At 65.6% G+C, this 23,591-nt stretch overlaps 2 protein-coding genes across 4 annotated transcripts in view; both read right to left on the bottom strand.

The window, feature by feature from the left end:
* ASAP3 (ArfGAP with SH3 domain, ankyrin repeat and PH domain 3) overlaps positions 1-5,004 on the bottom strand; it is a 29,517-nt gene extending 24,513 nt beyond the window's left edge. The window contains exon 1 of one of the 3 annotated variants that reach the window (XM_090058407.1): positions 4,224-5,004. In XM_090058407.1, coding sequence (XP_089914533.1) covers positions 4,224-4,349 — 126 coding nt within the window. In that variant the 5' untranslated portion in view covers positions 4,350-5,004. The remainder of the gene's footprint in view (positions 1-4,223) is intronic. The other 2 variants (XM_090058409.1, XM_090058411.1) reach the window with 2 other exon arrangements.
* Positions 5,005-10,560: 5,556 nt separating this feature from the next.
* Positions 10,561-23,421, bottom strand: E2F2 (E2F transcription factor 2). Its single transcript, XM_090058871.1, has 7 exons — positions 22,882-23,421; positions 16,815-16,920; positions 16,347-16,566; positions 15,368-15,526; positions 14,767-14,881; positions 14,000-14,156; positions 10,561-13,529 (listed from the first exon to the last, which is right to left on the bottom strand). The coding sequence occupies exons 1-7, from the start codon at positions 23,065-23,067 to the stop codon at positions 13,282-13,284; spliced, it is 1,191 nt and encodes a 396-aa protein (XP_089914997.1). The 5' UTR covers positions 23,068-23,421; the 3' UTR covers positions 10,561-13,281.
* Between the last annotated feature and the right edge of the window lie 170 nt (positions 23,422-23,591).

Genomic DNA, 23,591 nt, shown 5'->3' with positions numbered 1-23,591 from the left:
CTCTCTGCCCCTCCGCGGCGTGAATGATCAATGGGAGTCCTTCTTTACGCCAGCCGCGCCGGGCAGGAGTCAGCTGGTACGGCACGGGCACGGGCACGGCCAGCGGGCAGCGGTGCTGGGCTGCAGAGGGAAACCTCAGCGAGCAGCAGCAAGCCCAGGCCGAGAGAGAAGGCAACGGGATGCTGCAACAGAGGCGGAGGAAAGGGGCTGGAGGGTGGTCCCAGGATCCAGCCGCCAGTCTGAAGCAGCTCCCCAGGAGCAGGCCCCGGGCCCAAACGAGGTGTCTTTGTCGGACAGGGAAGACAGACAGAGACCCAGCGAAGAGGAACAGGTGCCCGGGACTCCGGAAATGTAGGCCCGATTCCCAGCTCTGCCACTGATGCGTGGCCTGGCCTCTGGAAAATCACCTGACCAGCCCAAATCTCAGTTCGCCCGGTTACAGACGCCCTCAGTCGGACCAATCCCTCTGGGCAGGGGCTATGTCACCCCAGGCACGTGCAGCACCCGGCACCAGACGAACTCCAGCCTCTCAGCTTTACCCAGGGCAAACACGGCCCAGTCCTTTGGACTCCGGCCTGGAGCTGGGAGACCGGGTCGGACGTCAGCTTGCTCAGGGCAGGGTCCCCTCGCCCTCCTGCACTCACCCGAGACCTGGGCTCCTCCCTGAAACCAGCCCCGTGTCCCAGGTGCTGAGGCCCGCCGAGCCGGCCCGGCCCTGGGGTAGCTGCACGCAGCCCCGCGGAGGAAAGGCCGGAGCCCCAGGCCAGGCCCCCCTCCAGGAGTCAGCCAGATGCCGACCAGGCCCTCCCGCGCCGGCTGCTTGTTTGGGGTTTCCTTCCAACTCCGGCTCTCTGTTTATTCGGTAACACAAACCAGAGGGGAGGACGGGGAGCGGAGGGCCGGCGGCTGCCCGCCAAGAGCGGGGAGGGGTAGCGCAGACGTGGAGCAGGCCGGGAGGTCCCTCGTGCTGCAAGGGGCGGCGGAGACGACCCCTGAGGCTCAGCTTTCTACGCCACAGTGGGGCTTTCAGCAAAAAAAAAAACCCCTCCTAGAAGGAACCGCAGACTCTGCAGTGCGGGCTTCAAGACCCAGCCCTGCCAGAAACTCCGGCGCCTCAGTTTTCCCACCTGGGAAATGGGGAGAACGGACCTGTTTGCCTTGAAACCCTTCCTACAAGGAAACGCAGACTCTGCAGTGCGGGCTTCAAGACCCAGCCCTGCCAGAAACTCCGGCGCCTCAGTTTTCCCACCTGGGAAATGGGGAGAACGGACCTGTTTGCCTTGCTCGCTCCTCAGGCAGGGCCCGCTGCGCTCTTCACGCTGTGGCCTCGATGCCAGCCGAAGCTCCTGGCAGCGAGGGCCGCACACAGACCCCGTCCACTTGGCTCAAGAGGAGCACGTTGCCCCGAGCCAAGCAGACAGGCGGTGGTCAAGGAGGCTCGAGAAAGGCGGGTTGACACCCGGGACGAAGCCGGCAGGCTGAAGGTGGGTGACAGCCCGGGCCGGGGGTGCTCTGAGTGTGCGTGCCCCGGTCCTTACCCGGCATTTGAAGGGGCGGGGGTCCAGCGTTCGGGCCTTCAAACCCGACCCCCACAAACACCCCAAAACCAGGGCTCCATCCAACCAGCCGCGGCGAAGCGAACGTGTCCCTGCAGCCACGCGCCACCATTTCTACTCGTCGTCCACGGAGCAGGCCGGAAACAAAGCCCGCGGATCTCAGAAACGCTTCACGGGAACGCAGCGACTGGAGAGCTTCCCGTCGCCTTTTCCAGCGAAAACATTTCATTTTCCTCCTCTGAGTCACGCCGCTGCAACGCCCCGAGCGCCGGGAGCGGGGCGGCGAGGCCAACCGGTTCCAGGAGGCTGGAGCGAAGGAGCCCGTTTCCCCCCCGAAAGAGTCCAAGATTTCCACCGCTTTTTCCACTCGGAACAGCAGCTCTTCAACCGCCTCGACGTGCGCTGTGCCGGGCCCCGCTCGGCGCGGGCGGCGTCTTTCCGGGGAATAAGCGTCTCCTGTCGCTCGTCGCAGGGAGCCTGCTTCTGCACCGCTCGGGCTCGTCCACACCCAGGGTGCTTCACCCGTCCGTTAGACTGGCAACCCAGGCACGTCCTCTCCAGCTCAGCTGATCTTCCCCCCGGCCCGAAAACACCAGCGTAACGAGCAGTCCCCACCTGCGGGGAAGCTCGTCTCGTGGGAGCCGAAACAGAGGCAGCACGTCGCGGCCCTGAGGCGGAGGGCAGGGAGGTGCGGAGGGCATGGGCCCAGCGATAGGACCTCGCGAGCCCTCGCTGGACGGCACCGGGCTTGGGGCTAGGCAGAGCCCAGCCAGGCGTCGGCTGGCCCCGTCCTCCCCGAGACACATCGCTGCTGATCCCTGGGCGCCAGCTGCAGCGGAGGCCGGGATTCTTGCAAAGGGCCGCGGGGCTTCTGGCTCCAGGCGAGCGCGTGATTTGCATCCAAAATTGGTGCCAGTTCCCGTATTCCTCCCCCCGCCATCGCAAATCACCTGGTGTCTGTTTTACGGGGACGGGGGTGTTGCTCGACAGACCAGGGGGATTTTAATGCCAAGGCTTAATGGCTTAATTTGGTCGCTTTTCCTCCTGGCTGTTCCTGTGAATGGCTACGCATGGCTACCCCCAGGTTCCACCCCAGAGGTGGTCGCATTGGTACCCAGCCATGTAGGCCAGAGAGCAGATTTTTTCCAGGCGCAGGCCCAGCACACCCATTGCCTGAGTTTGCTCTGCTGTAACACCAAGGATGCTCAGGGCACGGCAGCCCATTGCCAGCCTGCTGGGGCACACCGTACCCGCTCGGGCTCCCTCTGCATGCTGCAAAATGCCGTGTGGTCCCTTTCTGGCCTTCTGTGATGTTTCGTCTACTCTCTGCCAGCTGGGTCCCCTGCTCCACACCACGACCCAGGCACGAAGTCAGCTGTATAAGAGGCAGGGCTGTATAGCTCAGCTATCAAAAAGGCCATGTAGCCGAGAGCACAGAAATGCTCAGGCTGCCTTTGCTTGGACAGGACGAGTCCCCGGACTAACTCCCTGCCTAGCCAGTGCGGTGCAAACCGCCCCCAAAACAGCCCCGTTTGCAGCGACGCATCTCCATCATGGGGCTGGTTTCAGAGCCTGAGCTTCGCACGCAGCAGGGCGAGGAGTTCAAGGGCAGGAACTGCTCGGCACAGGATAAGCCTCGCACGGATCCACTTCTGGGATCCACCTCCAGCCAAGGGCATCCCTTCTCGCTCAGCAGAGCCAGGGAGGGAAAACGCACCGGCTCATGTGGACACCCCCACTGAGGCCAGACGGACAGGGCAGCGCTCTGCAGAGCTGAGCTGGTCTCTGCAGATCCCGCAGGGCCGCGGCCCGTGGGGACTTAGCACAAACCACCACGAACCGCTCAAATTCGGCTCTGGGGGCACCATCCTATGACCCCAGCTGACTTCCTGCCCTTTGGGTGGGGGGCTGGACTCGATGATCTCCCGAGGTCCCTTCCAGCCCTAATGTCTATGAAATCTATGAAATCATTTGGCACAAACCAGCTCCGCCAGCACCAGAAACTTCTCGCCAGCTTATTTTCCTTTAAAAGTCAGGAGGGAAAGTCCTTGCCACCCAGGCCAAGAGGCAGGAGGAACCAGCTCTACCTCGCAGCCGTGGAAGCGAAACCGTCCATATTCAAAAGCAGTTCTCATCTCTCTACGGTTCCCCTTTGCAAACGCCGTCAGGCTGGAAACCCCCCGGCTGCAGGCAGCGCGGTTAATCCCGCGCTTCGGAGGTAAGCGAGTGCATCGGCTTCTGCAGGATTGGGGCCCTGGCAGGCATCCCGCCTGTCTCATGGAGGGGCCTGAGAGTCCAGAAGCAGAGAGCAAGAGCGCGAGCAAGCGACCCCGGGGGATTCATGCTCCTGAATCAAGGCTCCCATCCCGGCAAAGAGGGTGCGCGCAGCCCGCGGCGTCCCTGGAAAAGCTTCTGCCTTCCTAACCTCTTCAGGGGGCTTGAGCCAGCCTTGCTTTCCAACGCAGCAAGAAGGCCAGTGAGCCCAGGGGAGAGGCAGGTCGCCCCTTGGCCGGAGGGTCGCCTGGCAGGTCTGTGGGGGTCTCAAGGGCGTGTCGACATCAACCCTGATTTGGGGGGAAAACTTCAAGGAAAGAAGACAACAAAAGGACCCCACTCCTAGGGGGCTGAGAGGCAGGGCCCCCCGCCAGCCCGGCCCCCGTGACTCACCTCCTCCAGGGCACTGGCAGCTCCCCGGCACTTGTGCATCTTGGAGGTGAAGGCCGAGGCGGCCGGGGAGCTGAGGTCCTCGGCGGTCACGGCCAGGAACTCGGACACGCTGATCTGCTCGGGCATGTTGGGCGGGTTCCCCTGGGCCTGGCGGGGCGGGGAGCAGGCGAGGGGCAGCCTCACATCCCAGCTGGTGCCGGCTCGGGGCGAGTGCCTAGAGGCGCTTGGGAGCCTTTGTGAGCGCCTGCCTCGCCTGCCTGCCTCCCTCCCTCTCCGCGAAGCCTTTCATTGCAATCACGTGGAGATATTGTTACGCTGCCAATGCATATATGCCTGCGAGCTGGGAGCCTTGGCCCGGAGCCTGTTAAAGGCAAAGTGCATGCAGCCTCCCCCCACCCCCCGCCCCGCCAGCGCGGCCTCCGACACCGAACTCCAGAGAGAAAATCCTTCTGGGCTCTTCCCACGTCTACAGCACCGTCGCCTAGGTCTGGACTGGGGGTTGAGCTTTTTCAGGCAAATCAGGCTCGGGGCCTGCCGCCGCACACAGTGCTCTGCTGCTGGAGGGTTCCTCGTTCTCCAAGGCTCTTGATCCTGCTTGTTGCATTAGCCTCCAGGACAGCCCCGACTGCTTTCCCGGAGGCCCTGTCCTGCGAAATCTTATTCGTCCCGTGTACAAGTGCCCAAACGGGGCTTCGCCCGGGAAGCGTGGCGCAGCTCGAGTCCCAGCGCCTGCACAGGAGCCTGGAGCCGGATCCAGGTCCTCAGCCTCAGCCACAAGCTGCTCCTTCCTCTTTTGCTCTTACCACGAGCGACAGACAGCTTTCTGCTCCGCTTCACACACTCTGCCTCGGCAGTCCAGCGCCTCCATCAAACGCAGATGGCAAAGAGCTGATCTATGGGGCGCAAGGAGCCGAAAGCAGCTTTCCAGGGCATGGTGCCTTGAATGCAGCTCTTGGTGGCTGAGCTCCGGAAGGACCCATAGGGGCAACGGGGATGATGGAAGGGGAGTTGCTCGGGGTATGAAAAGGGGAAGGGCATCAGACCACAACCTTGCAAAAGCGTTCCCTGGGGGAGGTGCGTCGTTCCAGACGCAGCATCGCGCCGATACCTCCATTCCTCCGAGCACCTCCGCAGCATAGACGAGTCCTTACAAAGGAAAGCCAGTTTCTTTATCCTCAGAGGCACCCCAGAGCACCCAGGAAATCAGATGAGAGCCCCAGTTGTGCAAGTTTCTGCCCAGTCTCCAGTCCAGCTCAAGCTGCCCCGATGAAACCAGAGCTCAAAAATTGAACAGAGCTATGTCTGCCCTCACTGCCCCTTTTCTGAGGGGTCCCACTCACCCCCTTGACCATGAAAATAGGTCTGAAAGGGTCCAGCCCTGCTCCGGCCCTCAATACAGTCTCACTCTGCACTGCAAACATTAACCAGATGGGCCTCAGCACACCCCGGCCAGAGGGTACGGGGAGGTGAATAGTGTAGGGACAGTGTAGGGGCCGGCACAGGGTTGCAGCCAGGTCTGGGGTAGAGCGCAGCAGCTGCTTCGCAGCACACCGCAAGGACGCAGCAATTTAGGACAGGAAGCGCAAGAAGAAGATCCCGTCTCCAGATGGAAACGCCGCGTGGACAAACGGATCCAATTACCGCGTCAGCATCTGGCGGGGGTGCCGGGGCCCACACCCCTGCTCCAAGGAAAAGCAAGTTGTGCTGGCCACAGAGAGAGCCTGGATCTCATCACCAGCGTCCCAGGCGCTGGAAGAGATCAAAACGTGTGCTCCAGCACCCTGCCCCTCCCTGCCGCCCCGTCCTGGGGGGCATCCCAGTGCTCCGAGCGCAGGGCCGGGCCAGGAAATCCTCGGCTGCGCCTGGTGCCATCTGGGCAGCACGTTCCCGTGGGCCCACCCACGCCTTGCCTCTGCCAGGGCGGCAGTGCTAACAGGAGAGACAATGGGCTGATTTGCAGATGGGCATGCTGCTGTCCTCGGCTGGGGGCAGGCAGGACTGCTGGCGCACGCGCCCAGGCACTGGGTGTGGGGAGACAGAGCATTCATGGCGCATTAGAGGGCTTAAAAGCGCAAAGCACAGGTGAGGGGGCAAATGCCACCGGGCACCGTCATGCTGCAGCTCAAACAGGGACAGCCCCTACCAGAGCTCCCCCGCGATCCAGTCCATCAGGGCTCGGTCACTCGCGACCCTCCGGGCCGCGGGTGCAGAGGCAACAAGCAGGCTGTTCTGGATCCGGAGCCCAGGAATGCAGTCGGGACAGTGGCCCCGGGTCACCTGGGAGGGGCTCCCTGCTGCACGCTGGATTTGCCCCCTCCCTGCCCGCACGGGGGTAACCCCGGAGCTGCCGAGGGGCTGAGCGCGAACGGAGCAGAGCAGGGCCCGGTGCATCTGCGGGGCACATATTCAGCCCTCGTAGTCAAGAGTAAAACCAGACCCAAGTGCCACCCATCAAGACCAGGTGGTATGATTCCCTGGCCCCCATCACCACCCCCAAGGGTGGAGGGAAACGGAGTCCTCCGAGAGCCCCAGGGAGGCTCACAGCCTGTGCTCCCCCTGCCCAGCCTGGCCGAGGAGAAAGCAGCCGGTGCCTTGACATTCGTTAGCTCGTGAACCCGTGTCCCGGTTGCAGCCTGGAGCAGCGCCGAGCGTCCTGCGAGCCAGCTCCGCACCGTGCCAGGGCGGGGGGCGAGTGCTGTGCGCAGCGCAGTGCGGCGCTCTGACTCACTTGCTGGCTGGGCCAGCAGCTGCCTGTGGCCTCCCCACGACTTGTTCTGACTCAACATCTTTCTGGGAAGGCAGCGCGGGGCTGGGGGGCGCGAACGGGGCCGGGGGACCCGCCTGCCCGGGCTGTGGCCCCAAAGAGGCGCTTGTACACGACACGCAGAGGCTCCTTGGCCTGGAGTGCTTGAAAGCAAGAAGCATTTGTGCCGGGGGAGCCCGGTGGGGCTGGACCCTGGCTCCTGGAGTGGATGGGCGTGCGAGGAGGTCCCTATTAGGAGCCCAGTTGGGGTACAGTGGAAGTTAACCCCTCAGGCACTGGCTACGGTTCCAGGGCTCACAGCGACGCCACCGCCACCAGACACGAGCCCCTGGGAGCCCCAAGGTACCTCAGAGGGTCTCGTTGTTGCTGTCCCCCCCATGAGCCCCACAGCAGAGCCCAGCAGCGGAGGGGTTAACAGGCTGCCTGAGAGGCCCTGGGGACCAGGCCGGAGAGGGAGGGGGCAGGGAGGCTGGGTTGCACACCGAGGTTTCCAGCCCTGTTGCTGCAACCAGAGGAATGTGATGAATCCGGGGTTTCCAGACCCGCTGGGCTCCATAATTGCCGCAAGCCCTCACCGCATGGATGCGCCCGCCGGCGTGGCCCCCTCCCGCTGCCGGGCTGGGGACCTAGACACAAGCCAGAACTGGTGGGGGAAGAGTGGGGACCCCAGTGGGGAGGGTGAAAGGTCCCTCAAGATGGGGCTAGACCAGCTGCTGTTGCCTCCAGGGGAGGGGGCCCTCACTGCCCTTTGGCCCCGCTCCCCAGATCGCGGCTGGGCTGGGCTCCGTCCAGCCGCCCCCTTAGCGCCAGCCGTGCTCTGGGGGGGTGCACGAGCCCGGCAAGATCCAGCCCCCGGCTCTGGGTGCAGTTGGCTTTTGCGGGGTGGCATCAGCTGAACCCCCAGCTGCCTAAAAGGGGCAGGGGTCTGAGCACAGACCTGGGCACCAGGAACACCTGGCTCTGCCCCTCGCTGGTCAGGGAGCTGAAGTCGGGGGCTCAGACTTCGCCCCGCCAACGAGATTCGTGCAAAGCCAAGAGCCGAGCTGAGCAGCCCCGGGAGAGAGGGGCCAAGGGGACCGCTGCAGCGGGGACCAGGAGGACATGCCTGGGCAGTCCCACGTCTCCCCGCAGGGCTGAGCTATCGACGCCCCTGCGGCTGCACCACGGCCGCAGACGTGATCCTAATGACCCGGGGCAGCAAATCCTCCCGGGCCCCCTTCACCAGGTGACCCACGGGGACAGGGCGAGGGAGGTACAGGGTGGAGAGCAGCAATGCAGCACAGTGGGGACCCAGGAGCCTGCACAGGGACGGTTTTCCCCCCCAGGGTACAAAGCTCCAGGCCAAGGTACACAGCCCCCAATCCCGAACTGCCCAGGCCCCTCCATCTCAGCCACCCACACCAGCCCCACAGTCATGCTTTTTGGCCCCTGACCCTCAGGTTTTCCAGCTGTGAAATGGGGACAGTGCTTCACCTGGCTTTATAACTGCATCAGGATTCATGGCACAAGGGGGGGGGGGTGACTGCTGTCAAGGGGGGGGTCTCAACTCACTGGTCCCTCAGCCTCTGCTTACTAGGAGGGCACTTGCTGTCTTTTAGGGCTTGGGGTTTGCTAGAGCTGTCTGTGCTGTGCATGGGACTGGGATCAAGCCCAGGCTGGCCAGGCAGAGGTGCACGAGGCCGTTTCCCCTCCTCAGATGCCTCCCTGATGCAAAGCCTGCGCCCTGGGACTGCGGCCGTGATAGAACAGTGCTGCCCCCACCAGTCCTTCCTCGGCAAGAGGGTGCATCCACGTGCCCCGATCCTTGCAGGGCAAAGCACCAGGTGCTCCAACCTGCCCTGGCCTCTTGCACCCACCTCCCTGCACGACAGGACACCTTGGGCAGTTGATCCACCCCGTTACCTTGGCTGGTATTTGCATAACTGCTGAGCCCGTCTCACGCCTCAGGGCACCCACTGCAGGGAAGATCGAGTTTTTCCATCGTGCACAGCTTTGCACCCGGGACCTCGTGGCCTGGGCAGAACAAGCGAGGCGAGGAGTGGGGGCATGTCGTGCCAATTGCTGCGCCCCAGGAGCAGGGCAGGGAGAGAGTTGGAGGACCCCCGGGAGAGGCTATGCCAGGCTTCGCGGGGGCTGCGGGACCGCTAAGGAGCAGCTTTATGCCTGGCCAGGTGGTTTCTTCCTGGCAATTCCCCCACAGTATGGGGAGCAGGGAGGAAAGCATCTGGGGTGACCCTGCATTTGTGGTCCACCCTTGTCAGGAGGGAATGGCAAGTCTCCACAGCCAGCAGACCCCAGCCTGGTCCAGCTGCAGCCCCGGGCACCCACTGCTAGCAGGGCTGGGACAGGGCCTCGCAGGACGGTGGCTCCGGGTGGGGAACCAGCAGTGGCATCTCCCCAGGCAGACGCTTCTCCCAGCTGCTGGGGAAACTGAGGAAAGCGGGACAGTCCACCCCACAGGCAGCGAGGAGGGGCGCGGGAGCCGTTTTGCAGCCCGACTGCAGTGTCGTCGGCGAGGCACAAGGTGGCAGTACAAGCTCAGGCTGGATCCGGCCCCAGCCTAGGTGGAGCCTAAGCCAGCCTCAAGTGACCCTTGACCTTGCTTAACCCCTCCAGCGCCGGAGCAGCTGTGTTTTGCCCCCGCAGGCGAGCATGGGGCGCGCCTCAGCCCACGGCTCCCCTTCCCCGGGAGCACCCTCCTCCCCCCGCCACGTGGTGGGTGGGCTCTGGCTCCCAGGTCCGTGGGCAGACGTGACTTTTTTTGGTTTTTTGCAAAAAGGCAAGATCCACAGGGTAACCCAGGAGAAAGGCACGGGCCTGGGGGTGGGGGGAGCCCAGGCTTCCCCCCCTGCTCTGGGGAAGCGCCCGCGGTCACCAGCTCTTTCATGCCAGTCTCTTTCATGCACTCCCCGAAGCCGAGGCCAGGGCTGGGGCACGCGTCCCTGGCCAGCTCTGCCCAACAGCTTGCAGGGACGTGGCCACCAAGTGCCCCGACCCCAGCCTGGCCGAGGCCTCAGGGGAGTCTCCAGGCTCTCGTCTCAGCCGAGCTCCCCGGTAAAGCCAGAAAGCGCAGGCCCCCGGGGTTATCTCCACCTCGCAGACTACCACTGCCCTGCCCCAGGCTGCCACGGCCCCTAGTAATGGGCATGGCCCCTGCTCCAGCAACCTGGGCAGCAAAGATCGCGGCACTGAGGTGCGAGAGACTGAAAAACTTGGGAACTGGACGATAGTCTCTGAACTGGGGAGCAGCTAGTTAGTTAGAGACCAAGGGTCTGCAGCGGTTGCCAACTGCTCTACAGTTAAAGTTGATTATTTCGTTCTTCTCATTCATAGGATGCCTGCAATTACTGAACCCAATGATTGCTTCAGGCCCCACTTTCTGCATCAGGGCTCAACCCCATAGCTGCATCCATAAGACGTTCCCTCCGCAGCCCTTCCTTCCCTGCACGGCCCCTGCACGGAGCCTGGCCGTGGACATCTTCCCTCTGAGAATAGCGGCAAAAGAACTGCACCAAGCACAGGTCGGGTTTGTTTTTTCAAGAAAACCATCAGCTGAAAAACAAGTTTTATTTCCACCCCCCCACACACCTCACAAAACATCAAAGTCACACGTTTCCTGAATAAACACGGTCTCCTCCACAATGCGGCTGAGCCCAACACAGGAGAACCACCCCAGGGGCGCTTTAAATACGGCCACCTTTGAAAACGACCCTCGTGGAAAAAGGTGGTTTCCATTATAAATACAGTGCAATAATTACGTACAGTTTCACAACGTTAAGACAGAAGGCAGCTGCACGGCCCGGGTCACAATCCTCCGAGGGTTTCAGAGGGGAACGAGCACACAAGGGGAAACTAGGAGGTGCTGGACGCTTTCACAACCGCCCGTGGTTCCTTAAAGCGTGGCGATACGGAGGGACCAGAGCTACACGCTCGCAGCACCGGGCGCTTCACACCTGCCTCGACTCCCAAACATCTGAATTGGTAAGACCTGCCTGAGCTCTGCCAAGAGCGACGATCCACCCAAATCGCAGTGGAAAAGCCTCTCCGAGGAAGGCAGGCCATGCCAGCCGCCGGCAGGCAAAGAATTAATCTGCAACCAGGACGACCGCGAACCGGTCCCAAGTCAAACGCTGCCGTCATGGCGGGCGTTAGCGAGGGCCACTCTCCGCCCTCAGAGCACCCTGGGTTTCTGCAGAGTCGTGCTTCAAACATAAAACTATAGGAAAAAGGTTATTTCCCCGCCCCTGGTGAGAGGCAGCCGCAGCAGGCCAGATTCCCTGCGCTGCTCCTGTCCCCTGGCCCATTCGGTCTGGTTTTGCACCACTTTGGCTTTGTCCAAATGGGGGGCTTGAAGGGGGTTTAAATCGCTTGAGTTGGCTCCGTCTCAATTGAACTTGGCCCACCGATGCCCGCTACAGCCGCTTGCCTCACCCAGCGCTTTGGAAGGGGTTAGGGTTACCGGGTATACCCAACGCGCTCCCATGCGGCACCTCTCCGCCTCAGCTGGATCAAAGCCTCGCGAGCAGGGTGAGCTCGGCCTGCTGAGTCCGGGAAGCCCTGAACCTGTACTAGTGCATTAGTGTCGTTAGACACTTGCATCCCCCGCCTCCCTCGGCCGATGGAGGGTGCAGGCAGGGCCGGGGGCTCGGTGCCAGGGGCGGCTTCCCCCACTGCCTGGCAGAGGACAGGGTCGCACAGCCCAGACCACTCTGAGCCAGGCAAAAGGGCAGCGTGGGCCAGCCGACCTGCACCGAAGGTGATGGGCGAGGAGGGGCCAGTGGCCGGGACCCAACCAAGAAGCACCGTCAGGACGTGGCCGCACTGTGCATGTCCCCCAGGCTGCTTTTGCATTCGCTCACGGAGCAGAGTTAAGGGTTAATAACTCGGGGGTCCCCAGTGCACACAGGGTCTCCATGCCTGGCTCAGGATGGGGGCCAGCGTCGGCTCAGAGCCCGGGGGGCTGGTACCTTCTGGGAGGTCTGCTTCGGTCCCTCTGAGCCTTGCCCGGAGGAAGCAAGCCCCGCCACCCCCGATCCCGCAGAACCGAGACGACTTCCCACCCAAGCCACGGAAATGAGCCGGATGTTGGAGTCACGTCCCTGGCTTGTCTGTGGGGGACCAGTGTGGGTCCCCCCAGGCCCTCCATCCCAACCAGGAAATCAGCAGGACCCGCCACAAAAGCCTCTCCCCAAGCAGACACTGCTCCTCTTAAAGGAAGCAGGGCGCGAGACCCCGCTCCCCGCCCCACTCCGAGGGGCCCCGGCCCAGCCTGCCGTGACGGGGGCCTCGGGGTTCACCGAGCCAGAGCCGCAGCGACCCTAGGGCAGGGAAGGGAAGCACCGGAGGGAGCTCCAGGCTTCCCATGGGAGCCACAGACCTGCCACGAGCTCCAGGGTCCCCTGGCAGCAGTCTGCAGTGCAGCCGGCAGCACAGGCACCAGGACAAAGCAGCTGCCAGGAGCCCAGCGTGCCCAGAACAAGGTGGTTTGGGCGCAGCTGGAGCCAGGAGCCGCGTGTCCTGCCCTACCTCTGGCTGCTGCCCGGAAGCCCTGACGCAGCCCTGACTCCTTGTGAGCTGGGGCGATGCATCGGATCATGTCACCGTAGCCCTTCCAGGAGGGCCTGAGCTGGCTGGTGGTGTCATGGCCAAAGCCTGACACGGTGGCAGTCACCAGCTAGGCCTTGCTGGGACTCCCTGGTTGGGCTCAGACCCAGGCCACGGGGCAGGAGCAGCAGCCAGACCCGCAGGGCGCTGCGAGACCCCACGGTGCAAACCTGCCAGTCCCTCCCAGCTGCTCCAGCTCCCACCAGCAACTGCAGGGTCCCGAGGACTTTACCAAGCCACCAGCCGTGCCCACAACCCCCACCACAGACCTGAGCAGGATCAAGCAGCGGCACTCACCCCACCTCCCCGCGCTGCAAGGCCGTGAGAGCCCCCGTCTCCTGCAGGCTTCCAGTCCAGTCCCAGTCTCCCCAGTTGGGGGAGAAGACAGAGGCACTGGGGAGGATGGACACAGTCCAGGTCCCGCAGTGCATTGGGGTAGAGCGCCGGGCTGGGGAGCATCTCTTTGGTCCTTCATTGCACCATTAGCTACATGTGGTCTGTGCTGCCCTCGGCAGGGGCAAGGGGTGAGGACACCCCCCCGAGACCAAGGACAGGGGCTGGGGCAGGAGCGGGGTATAACATGCCCCACCTGAGGTCTCGGTGCCCCTGGCCGGAGGCAGACACGTCGAGGCAAAGCCCCGGGTGCCGGGGAGGTCGTTAGTACCACACCGAGGAGGACGAGGCCCCAGCTCAGTTCTGCAGCAGCTCGCCCAAGTCGTAGGTGTCGAAGAGGTCGCTGACCCCCTCGCCCTCCTCCAGCCCCCACAGGTAGTCCTCCGGGTCCAGGGGCGGCGAGAAGCTGACGAAGGGGACTGAGTCCAGGTAGGAGGTGGAGGGCAGCTGGTCCTCCGTCTGCTGCAGCAAGGGGTGCGGGGAGTCCAGCAGCCCGTCCCCCACCCCCAGCAGGGAGCTGGGCAGGGCCACCTTCGGGGACGCCGCTGGGGAGAGAGCGGAGAGCTCGGCGTGAGGAGCTGGCAGGCAGCCCAGCGCGCGTGGTCCTGCCCCCTGCCACGACGTCCGTGGCCCCTCCAGGCTGCAAAGCCGTGGCCCTGCCCCGCCCCGCTCCCCGGCTGTGTTACTCAGAGGGCCCTGCCAAGGCCCCCCACATCCCCCGCTAGCCCTGCCCGTGTTCCCCCCAGTAGCCCACACCCATCTCTGCCGATGCCCCACGCCAACCTGCACCCTCCGCTCCCCAGCCCCACCACCACATCCCTGCCGAGGCAGGCGCGGGGGTCCGGAGCTGTACGCGAAGCGAGGCCTGTGCGGCGCCACGTGGCAGCCCGCCGGCAGCTGGGGGCGGGGGGTGCCGAGGGGACAGACGGCAGCCAAAGGCTGTGGTGAGATAGAGGAAGCAAAGGCAAAACCCCGGGGAAGATGGAGCCTGAGAGCGGGCAGGCAAAGGCCTCACCTTTGGCCGGAGAGGGCTCGGTGCTACTGCGGCTGTCCTGGAGGGAGGGCTCGAGCAACCGGCTCTCGCTGGCGGGACTGTCCTCGGCCACCTCCTCGGGGCACAGGTACACCTCGATGGGGCCGTTGGTGCTGCGCAGGTGCAGCTGCACGTTGTCCTGCGGAGGGAGGGGGCACGTCAGGCTGGCCCAGGGGATCACCTGCCCCTGCCCGAGGCCGGCAGGGCAGGCAGCAAGCCGGGCAGGGCAGAGGGAGAGCCACGGGAGCACGAGCCCCAGCCCAGCCGCGCCATCCCCGTCCGGAGCAGAGTCCGGGCCGACTCGCTCGGCCTCGCGGGTCCAGCCCACGAGCCGTCTGCCCCGATCCGGGAGGTGCTGCTCTCGGAGGGGGCCCTGGCACCGCGCTAAAAGCCTGGGCAAGGTCTGCTTGCCGTGAACAGCCTCTTCGGGAAGCAGGCACCCAGTGTCCTGGAGCCATGGCCGAGCCGTCACGGCCGTGCGGCAATGACCGAAGCGCATGCCCCCAGCTGGAGGATTTCCAAAGCCTCGGACCACAGGCGTTGGGCTGGCACTCAGGAGAGCCACTGCCCATGCCCAGACCTGCTACTAAGGTCCCTACAGGACCAGTTGCTGAGTTGCCCCAGCATCATCCTCCTTCCTTCGTCCGATCAGGCTTGGCAAGACAGGGACCCCCCACGGGGATGTACAGCTCCTAGCACCCCGGTGCACCGGTAACAGCAAAGGGAGGAGCAGCCTTTGCTCCACGCACCTCGTGGCAGTCCGGCACCTCCAGCCTCGTCTCCGGAGGGGCCTTGACCACGATCACCGTCTGCTCCTGGAAGTTGCTCATGGCGCGGATGTCCTGGTAGGTGATGTACGCCAGCGTGGGGGGCGCGGAGTTAAAGAAAACAGTGGCCTCGGACTGGCGTCAGCGCCTCAAGCCCCCCTGTATCCCCCACCCCCAGCTGCAGCCCTACCAAAGCCTGCTGCAGCCGGGGAACAGGTGTGCACCGCAGGGGCAGCGCGCCCGGAGAGGGCCCAGAAGCCTTGGCCGCTGGAGGCGAAGCTTTCTTGGCTGCAGCTCGGGGGCTCCTTGGCAGAGGAGGAGCCGAACCCCAGCCAAACCGAGCAGGCTCCCTTCCCAGCTTGCTTTCAAACAGCAGCATGGGTCAAGCTTAGCTCTGCCTGGCACCTGGCTTCCTCGCCCCTGAAGCGGGAGTCCAGCCCGTCCCGGGGAAGAAGCTCGTCCCTCGGGACCACTCCATCCTCCCTCGAGATCCCCCTTCGGGCCCCGCACCCCTGGAGGCTCGTCCTCCGTGGAGACGTCTCTGTGCCCTTCCCGGTAACCCCGGGCCTGCAGGGAAGGATATCTCTGGTTAGTCCCATCCTCGGTCAGGCGCTTCAGCTGGAGGGTGCAGTCCTGGATGAGCCCGTCCAAGGTCCTCTCGGACTTGGAGAGATCCACCAGCTCCTGGCGCGTCGCCTGCTGCTTCGCCGCCGTAGAGGTGTCCTCGAAAAGCCCCGTGCCCCTGGAGAGGGCAAGCAGAGCTAATTGTGAGAGCCCGTGGTGGGAGCCTGGGCCAGGACAAGCTGTGCCTCGGAGAGAGGCAGCTCCTAGCACACCACGAGGCATCGGCACAGACCCGGGTGTGCTAGTGACCGGCAGACCGACCCCTTCCACCAGCCAGTGCAATGGCACCCACTGCTTGCGGGGGAGGAACGAGGCTTCCCCAGAGGATAATTATGGGAGAAGCTTCTCCTAAGCCCAGGGAGCTGGTGGCTCATCTACACCACCGCAGGCCTTTCTAATGCAACGGGACGGGGGGACATGGGGGTCAACCCCGCTCCTGCATCCTGGGGGGTTCTGGCTTCAGTGAGCTCTCGTGGGCTATTGCACCGGCTAAATTACAGGCCAAATGAGCCGTCACTGGATTTAACCCAGCAGGGGCACATTTAACTTGCTGGGGGCAGTGGGAAGGGGACTTCCCGGGAGAGAGGACCAGGCCCGGTCCTGCCCCCAGCCTGGCGCACACCGGGCTCGGAGCAGGGCTGGCCGGCTACTTCAGCCCAGGGCTCGAGGGGGCTCACAAGATGTTATGACCCTGTTGGAAGAGCCAAGAGTGGGTGCTGGCGTGAAGGGCCAGTTTTAGCAGGGCCTGCCCTGTCTGCACAGGGTTAGAAACCAGGCGAGTAGAGACCGCGTAGGAACCTAGCTCCTCAGCCCATGAGCCCCGGGGAAGCCCAAGGAGGGTCACGCCTGGCCCAGACAAGAGCCAAACGACCCCCGTTGGACCTCCTGACCCTCCCCAGGGTGCCTGGCTCCAGACTCCCTGCCCGGGCACCACTTACATCCACTGGATGTTGTTCTTGGACTTCTTGCGGATGAGCTGGATGCCCTCCAGCACGTTGGTGATGTCGTAGATGCGGCGCTTCTGCACCTCCAGCACCTCGGCCGCGCGGTTCAGGTCCAGCACGCCGTCGCCCGACTCGCTGAGCAGGCGGATGAACTTTTTGGTCAGCAGCCCCAGAGAGGTGTCGTACCGCGTCTTCTCCCCGGGGGACTTGGGGGCTGTCATGGGAAGAGAGGAGACACTTCAGGTGGTCTGGCCAAGGGGGAGAAGGCCTCTTGGGGGTGGAGAGCTCATCCACAGCGGTGCCCAGCGGGTGAGGTGTAAAGGGCACCCCCTTCTCCACCAGCCCAGTTCTCCCTGCAGAGACCCGTGGGCCAACAAGCCTCTCCAGCAGCTCCGGGGACCAGAGCCGCAGGTCTCTTGTCCCAGATCTGCCCCCATGTCACCGCCTCCCTGCGCCACTTACTCTTGGGGCTGGCGATCCGGCTGACCGCGTGGTCCTTGCCCTGGGGCGTCCGGAACTCGGGGATGCCCGGCTGGCCGGCCCCTTCCAGATCAAGCTTCCTTTTGGCCTGGGGAGACAAGGCGGAGAGGGGTCAGACATCCAGTGCCACGCAGGAGACCCCGCAGCTGGCCGCGACGGCCCCGGGCCGGGGACACGGCCAACCTTGCTTCGGCCCCGGCGCACAAAACAGACCCTTACCTCCATGCACCATCAGGGAGTCCAGGCTGCATTAGCTCTGCCCGGGCCCCCTCAAGCCAGGCCAGCAAAGCCCCGTGGCACGATGGCACTGCACTGCACCCCTGCCACCCCCAAGGCCCCCCGCCAAGCCCCTGGCAGGGCCAGCTGCAGCTTCTCCGGAGCGGGCCAAAGGGAGCCTCCCGGGGCAGCTGTGCCGGAGCCTCGGGGACATCTGTTTCTCCCCGCGGCCTGGACCCAGGCCGTGCCCGCCACGGCCGGAAGGAGCCAGGCAAGCCCCAACTCCACCCCCACCCCGGACAGGAGCCCGGGGCGGAGGCCAGCACGCGGCGGTGATGCAGGGACGCGGCCTCAGGGCTGCCCAGCTGGCAGCATTCCCCGCGCTGGGCGCGCTATCGGAGACAGCCAGCTGCAGGAAGGAGCTTGCGAGAGCCACGTCCGGTTACGCCAGCCGGTTCTGGGAACTGGCTGCGGCTTGGCCCCTCGCAGGGGGTGCAGAGGCTGGGCAGGGGGTCCGTCAGCACGGCCCTGGCCTACCGAGGGGCTGCGCAGGGCTCGCGGGCATGGCCCCGTGCGGGGGGGGCCGGAGTCCTGCAGGGCTACCCACCCCGAGCACTTCCCACTGCAGGCAGGCACGAGCGCCCGGGGAAGCGATGCAAGGCAGCTGCCACATGGCTTCCTGAGCGGCTTGGGGACAGGCCCTGGCGCTGCCTAGCGCTCCATCAAGTGCTTCCCCTTCCGGGCAAAGCGGGGGGCCAAGCAGCGTCAAGGTCACCGGCAGCCTCGGGGTCACCCCGGGCTCCCAGGGCACCGGGCAAGACAGACCCACCCCAGCACAGCCAGCCGCGCACCCCTCCCGCTCCAGCAAGCCTGCGGGCCCCTACTCCTTGCCCCGGAGGACTCAGAGCTGCCTCCTGCATCCGTGAGCTTTACCCACGGGCACCGCCGGCACCCGGGGGGTTAAAGCGAAGCACATGCACTGGCACCTGCCAGAGCTGCAATACCGCAGGCGCAGCTGCTGGGCCCTGCCTCCCCAACCGGGGGCGGAAACGGGGGAATCTCCCCTCCCCGCTGCCTCCGGGGCATCTGCTGGTAGCAGGGCAGGTGTCTGGGGCAGCTCCCCCCCAGCCACCACAGGAAGGAGCGAGGGTGATGGGGGGCAGCTTGGCTTTGCAACAGCACCGGGGCAGGTAGCTAGGACGAGCTGCCCCCCCCCCAGCATCATGGGTCTCCAGGCCGAGAGGCAGGGGATGGGGGGCACAGGCCCCGATCCTCACCCCGAGCTCGCAGGTGACAAGCACCAGACGCCCGGATACGTCCGGTGTCGAGGTCTCTGGGGAGCAGCGGTTCCTGCTCCCCGGGGGCAGGGAAGGGAGGCGAACAGCATGGGATGCTCCCCCCCCGCAGAGGGGATCGGGATCCGCCCGGAGATTACATGCACGGCCCCCCCGCACGCATATGCCGCGTGTGCATGGGGCCAGGCCAAGCTGGCGGGGACAGAGGGACACTCGAGAGGCCCCAGGGGCGCGGGGAAGGCGGGAACGCCGGGGCAGCTCCATCGCAGCTGCCGGCCTGGCCAGCACCGACGGAGCTGCCGTCCGGCCCCGCGGGGCAGGATTAGCCGCACGACAGCTGGCCAGCTGGGCCCGCGCTAACAGCCGCGCAGCGCTCGGGCGCGGGGGGGCAGGAGGAGGCCGGGATGGATCCAGAGGGGACGCGACACCCGGAGGGCTTAACCGGCCCGACCCGGGTGGGGAAAGCCCCGTCGGGCAGGTCGCGGGGCCTGCCCCGGCCGTGCCGGAGGGGGCAGAGGAGGAGGAACCTCCCCGTCTTCTGCTGAGAAAGCACAATCCTGCCCGCGGCCCAGCGCCTTGCAGCAGCCGGGCCAGGAGACCGAAGCGCAGGGTAGAGGAAGAAAACCCTGAGAGGTGCGGGGGAGCCCTGCCAAGCTTCAGGCCCTGCCCTTGCCCCGGGGCCAAGCTGGGTGACGCCCGTGACGGCGGCCCCCGCTCCTCCAGCCCAGGCAGCCCCGGGACGCTGGCAGGGTGCCACTCAGGCGGTGCTGGGCCAAGGCCTCCAGGCCGGTCCCGTCTCCGGAGCCCTGCCAGCAGCCCTCCCCGGGTGTGGGAACGCAGGAGGGGTTATCAGAGCCAGGCACACCCTTTGCACGCGGGAGGGAGGACAGAGCTGCCCCCGGGTGAGTCAGGGAGCACGAGCAAAGCTCTTCCCACAGCCCTCTCCGCCCTGGCTCTCCCCAGCCCCAGGACAGCTTAGGCAAGCATTTGGCAGGGCTGGCCCAGACAGGGACCGTGGCGCCTGGAGCAGAGGGCAGCAGACTTGCAGCTGGGGAGAACTTGGGTTCAGCACTTAGGCCAACGCCCGCGGGTGCAATGCCTTGCCTTCAAGATGGAGCAGGGGAAACCCTGCAAAAAAGTATGGCGACCCCAGCATCCTTCGGCCGGGGAGACCGTGCCTAAAGCCTGCCCGGGTGAGCCTCCGTGGCAGGCCCGAGGACACCCACATACACGACGCGCAGGTCTGGGCACCGAAGCGAACCGCTCTCTGGGCACGGCTGCACTCACCGGCCAAGCCAAGCAGCTCTGCTCCAAGCCTGCGACCCGAAATAGAAGGGGATACGGAAAGCAGGGGGCTGCGAAGCCTCTCGTCATCGTGGTCCCGGAGCGAGCGCTTCGCAAGCATCCTGCTAACAAGGGATGGGCAGGCTGAGGGGGTAGGACCACAAGCCCCAGGAGTCCTGCATTGTGAGCCATGTTCGCAAGCTCTGCACGTGGCTCCTGGGTCTGCACAAACCCAGGGCAACACTTAGGGTCACGACGCCGTGTGCCCGGCCTGCACAGCCTCCTTGCCACGAGGAGGGATGCCATCGGTGCAGGCTCCTACCCCTTGTCCCAATACCCACCGCTGCCAAGTGCCCTTTGCACAAGGAGAAAACGCTGACCAGCGCCTGGTTTCCGATCAAACCGATTCTCCTATGGACTCTGACCCTCCAGCCTCCCGAAGCAGGGCAGGCGAGGGCAGGCTGCTAGGCTCCAGGAGCCGCAGAGAAGAGCCCAGGCAAGACTGTCACTGGGAAGTGCAGGGAAACAACACCATGGCTCTCGACACACATCATCTGCTGCTCCTGAGCAGAGAAAGTAGCCTCAGCATCACAGCCAGGCCTGGAAGGACACGGGAAATTGGGATGGGGGGCCGCAAGGCAAAACCGCAGAGAAGTTGCAGGTGTGTTTCTTAAATCCACACGTACTGACCTCCTTAATCTCCACACCGAGCAGAGACCCAGTGCATAAAGGTCCCTGTAGCTACCGCCCGACCCGACTGCACGCAACAGAATCGCTCTTCCCCGGCCAGGGCCCTCGTGTCCGGGCTCGCCTGCCTCCGCGGCGGAGACCAGGAATTCAGGTCAGAGGCACAATGTGAGAGCACAGGTCACACACCGGGCTCGCTCTCCTCCGAATGAAAGCAAGCGCAGGACACGGCTACGGCCGAAGGTGTCCCCGAAAAGAAGACGCAACGGACTTGGCGCACGGGCAGGGCAGCGAAGTGCAGCACGCACTTCACCGCGCAGCTACGCCGGTCACGATTCGCCGCCTGCAGCTCCCATTAGGACAAAGGGAGGATCTCAGCCTAGGCAGCACGTCGAGTGCCCCGCATCCTTCAGGCCCGCCGGCCGCTTGGTAGCAGAGCCATCAGGCTGCGCAGCTGCACAGACCGGGGAGGGGCAGCAGCTGCCACTGAACCGCTATTAGAGGCCTTGAACTTGACGGAGCGAGGCCGCTGCAGGGCTGCCGTTAGAAACCTTGAAATGAGGGAAGCCAGCAACCCCGAAACTCTCTTAGAAGCCTGGAAACGAGACGCCGGCCAATTAACACCATAGCACAGCGCCCTGCGCGCTCCGGGGCTGCTGTTAAGTTCAGGTTCAGAGCGCACGACGCACGGCGTGGCCTTCTGGGCTTGTATTTTTTTTTTTTACCCTGCAATATGCAAATCTAACAGCAGGCAGGAAAGGGAGATTTTTTTTTCCTTTTAATTATATAAAGAAAAGCCAAGACTCGGCGTCTGAGCTACACACAGCGCTGCACCGGCTTCCCCAAAACGCACATTTTAAAAGAGATGCAGTTAGACTGGTGCAACGGTGCATGCGGCTGCTCTGAAACGGCCTCGCAGTCGTTTGAAGGCGAACTGACTTCGTGATCAGAGACCGAGCCAGCCGCTAGCGCCGGGTGTGACACGTGCCCCTCGCAACACACAGCAGAGGGGGATTAGCCCCTCTCTGCGGGGCGGGGGCCGGTCCGGATACCCACAGCAGCAAAGCCGCGGCAACTTGGCGGAGCTTGTACAAGCCCGGCGGGGACTGGAGAGCCTGGCAGCTGCACGGCTCCGTTCACCCCGTCTAGCCCGGTTCCCCACCCGCAAGCACAGGGCACCAGGAAAGGGGAAGCGGGCAGCCCTAACGCGGGACAACAGCTCTGCGAGCTAGTGATGGGATGGGAGCTGGCAGAGCTTTAACACCCTCAGATGAAAGGAAGGTGCCACACGAGATCGGGCCGTAATGCCGCCCGCAGCTCAGCCCCGCGGACCAGCTCGGGGTCTCCGCGGGCTGCCGCCCCGAACGAAGGCAACGCGCTCCCACTTGCTCAGAAGGGAGTTTGGCAGCGCTGCCGCAGGCCACGAGGCATCTCCGGGCCGCGCCGCACGCTCGGCCCCGTTGCCGCAGCACGAAGACGCTCCGACACCCCGTGAAGAGGAGGCGGCAGGTGGAGCCGGCAGCCGACGGCGGAGCTGAGCAGGGCGACGGGTCTGCGGCAGGACGGCGCGGCGCGGCGCGGCAGGACGCGGGGAAAGGGCGAGCCAGAGGCCGGGGCGCCTGCTCGGAGGCTTCAGTGGCCGAGGGGGAAGCTGGGGGACCTGGCTGTGTCCCAGCCCGGGGCGGCCAGAGCCCCACCGCGAGAGCTGGAGTGAGACGCCAGCGACACGCAAACCCTTCGCCAGGCGCTCGGCCGCGGCCCCCGGGCGGGCGGGCAGATGCCCGACGGCGCGTGCCCCGGGCGGCAGCCACGGCCACGGGGCCCAGGCCCCGCACCGGGACATCGGCAAGGAGCCAGTGACGCCCAGCAGGTCCCGCGGGGCTTCCCCCGCATCGCAACCCAGAGGGTGTCGGTGGCTGGGCGCGGGGGCGCCCCCCGGGGCAGGGCAGGGAAGCCGCCGCCGAAGGGCAGCGCAGAGCCGTGCAGCAGGGTTGCAGTCATTGCCCAAGCCACGAGCCGAGCCGAGGGCAGGCAGGCCCGGGTCCGGAGGGGGCAGTCAGGCCCGGCCTTGCTGGCCGACACCGTGCCCCGCTCCCCTCCGCAGTTTCCCTCGCTGGTCCCGACCCCAGAGCGCGCCCGGAGGGCTGCGGCGGAGAATGGCGGGTCTGCCCGAGGCCCTTCAGGGCCCAGGCCGCAGCCGGCCGCGCGCAGGCCCCGCCGACGCCGACGCCGACGCCGACGCCGACGCCTTGCCGGGACCGTCACCGCTTCGCGCCGGCGGGCGCCGGGCTGACCCAAGGCCCTGCCTGCTGCAGGGGCTAGAGACGCACGTCGCGCTTCTTGAACGCGACGAGAGGTTTCCTACGGCCCGCTCCCGCGGCGGCGGCTGCCGGGCGGCCAGCGCGGAAAGAAGGGGGGAGGCGCCGGCAGGCTGCGACCGCGGCGGGGCGGGGCGGGGCGGCGAGCCACTTGGCCGAGCCTCGGCCCCGCTGTTACGCCGCACGCCCCCGGGACCCCGGCTCGCGGGGCGCGGACACGCGAGGGCAAGGGCGCGAGCGCGACGTTACCGGCAGCCTTCCCGCGGAAGCAGAGCGGCCGGCTCCGCGCTCCGGTCCCTGGGGGGTGGCATAGGGGCCGCCGCCGGCCGCGGCTGCCGTCTGCGGGCGCTGGCTGAAGCAGCTGCTCGGGACGGCGTGCATCTGCGGGCTGCTCCGGCTGCCGGGCCCCGCGCCCGCCGGGCTCGGCGCGGGCATGCCGGCCTGCGGCGGCTGGCGCGGGCAGAGCCGCCGAGCAGGAGCCCCCGCTTCCTGCAGCTGCAGACACTCCCCCGGGGGCCTTTCCGCGAGGCCCAGCTGGTGGGCGGGGACGCCCGCCCCGCCGGGCCGGGGGCGCTAAGCGCGCGGCGGCCGCATTATGTGCTCCGACGCCCGGGGCTAGGCAGCGCCCCCTGCACCGGCTGGGGAGGGGGCCTGGCCCGGGCCGGCTCCCGCTTCCTTTCTCTTTCCCTTTCTCCGCCGCGCCGCGCCGCGCCTGGCTTTCGGCTTCCTTTCCCAGGGCCAAACCGCCGTGCCGCGAAATTCGGATTTCCCGCGGAAAACGCCGCGCGCTGATTGGCCGCTCGCGGCAGCGTGGGCACGCCGCGCTCTGGCCTTAAAGGGGCCGCGTCGGGGGGGGGGGGGGCGCAATCCGGATTGCCTTTGGGGAGCGGCAGCACCAGCCGCCCCTGCCCTAGGGGCTCGGCGTGCTCTGCACCCCCGCCGCAGCCAGTCCAAGCACC

Source organism: Crocodylus siamensis, chromosome 7, assembly GCF_052110815.1.
Source record: "Crocodylus siamensis isolate JL-2025a chromosome 7, ASM5211081v1, whole genome shotgun sequence".
Classification (NCBI taxonomy): Eukaryota; Metazoa; Chordata; order Crocodylia; family Crocodylidae; genus Crocodylus; species Crocodylus siamensis.
This window is presented reverse-complemented; position numbering and strand designations above follow the sequence as displayed.

What these genes read in the sequence shown, in the direction of transcription:
- E2F2 (XM_090058871.1), bottom strand. Translation starts at nt 23,067, where the DNA reads ATGCCCGCGCCGAGCCCGGCGGGCGCGGGGCCCGGCAGCCGGAGCAGC. An exon ending in CTTCCGCGGGAAGGCTGCCG is followed by an intron (nt 16,921 to 22,881) that starts GTAACGTCGCGC and finishes TTGTCTCCCCAG; the next exon opens with GCCAAAAGGAAGCTTGATCT. An exon ending in GAGGATGGGACTAACCAGAG is followed by an intron (nt 14,882 to 15,367) that starts ATATCCTTCCCT and finishes CGCGCCCCCCAC; the next exon opens with GCTGGCGTACATCACCTACC.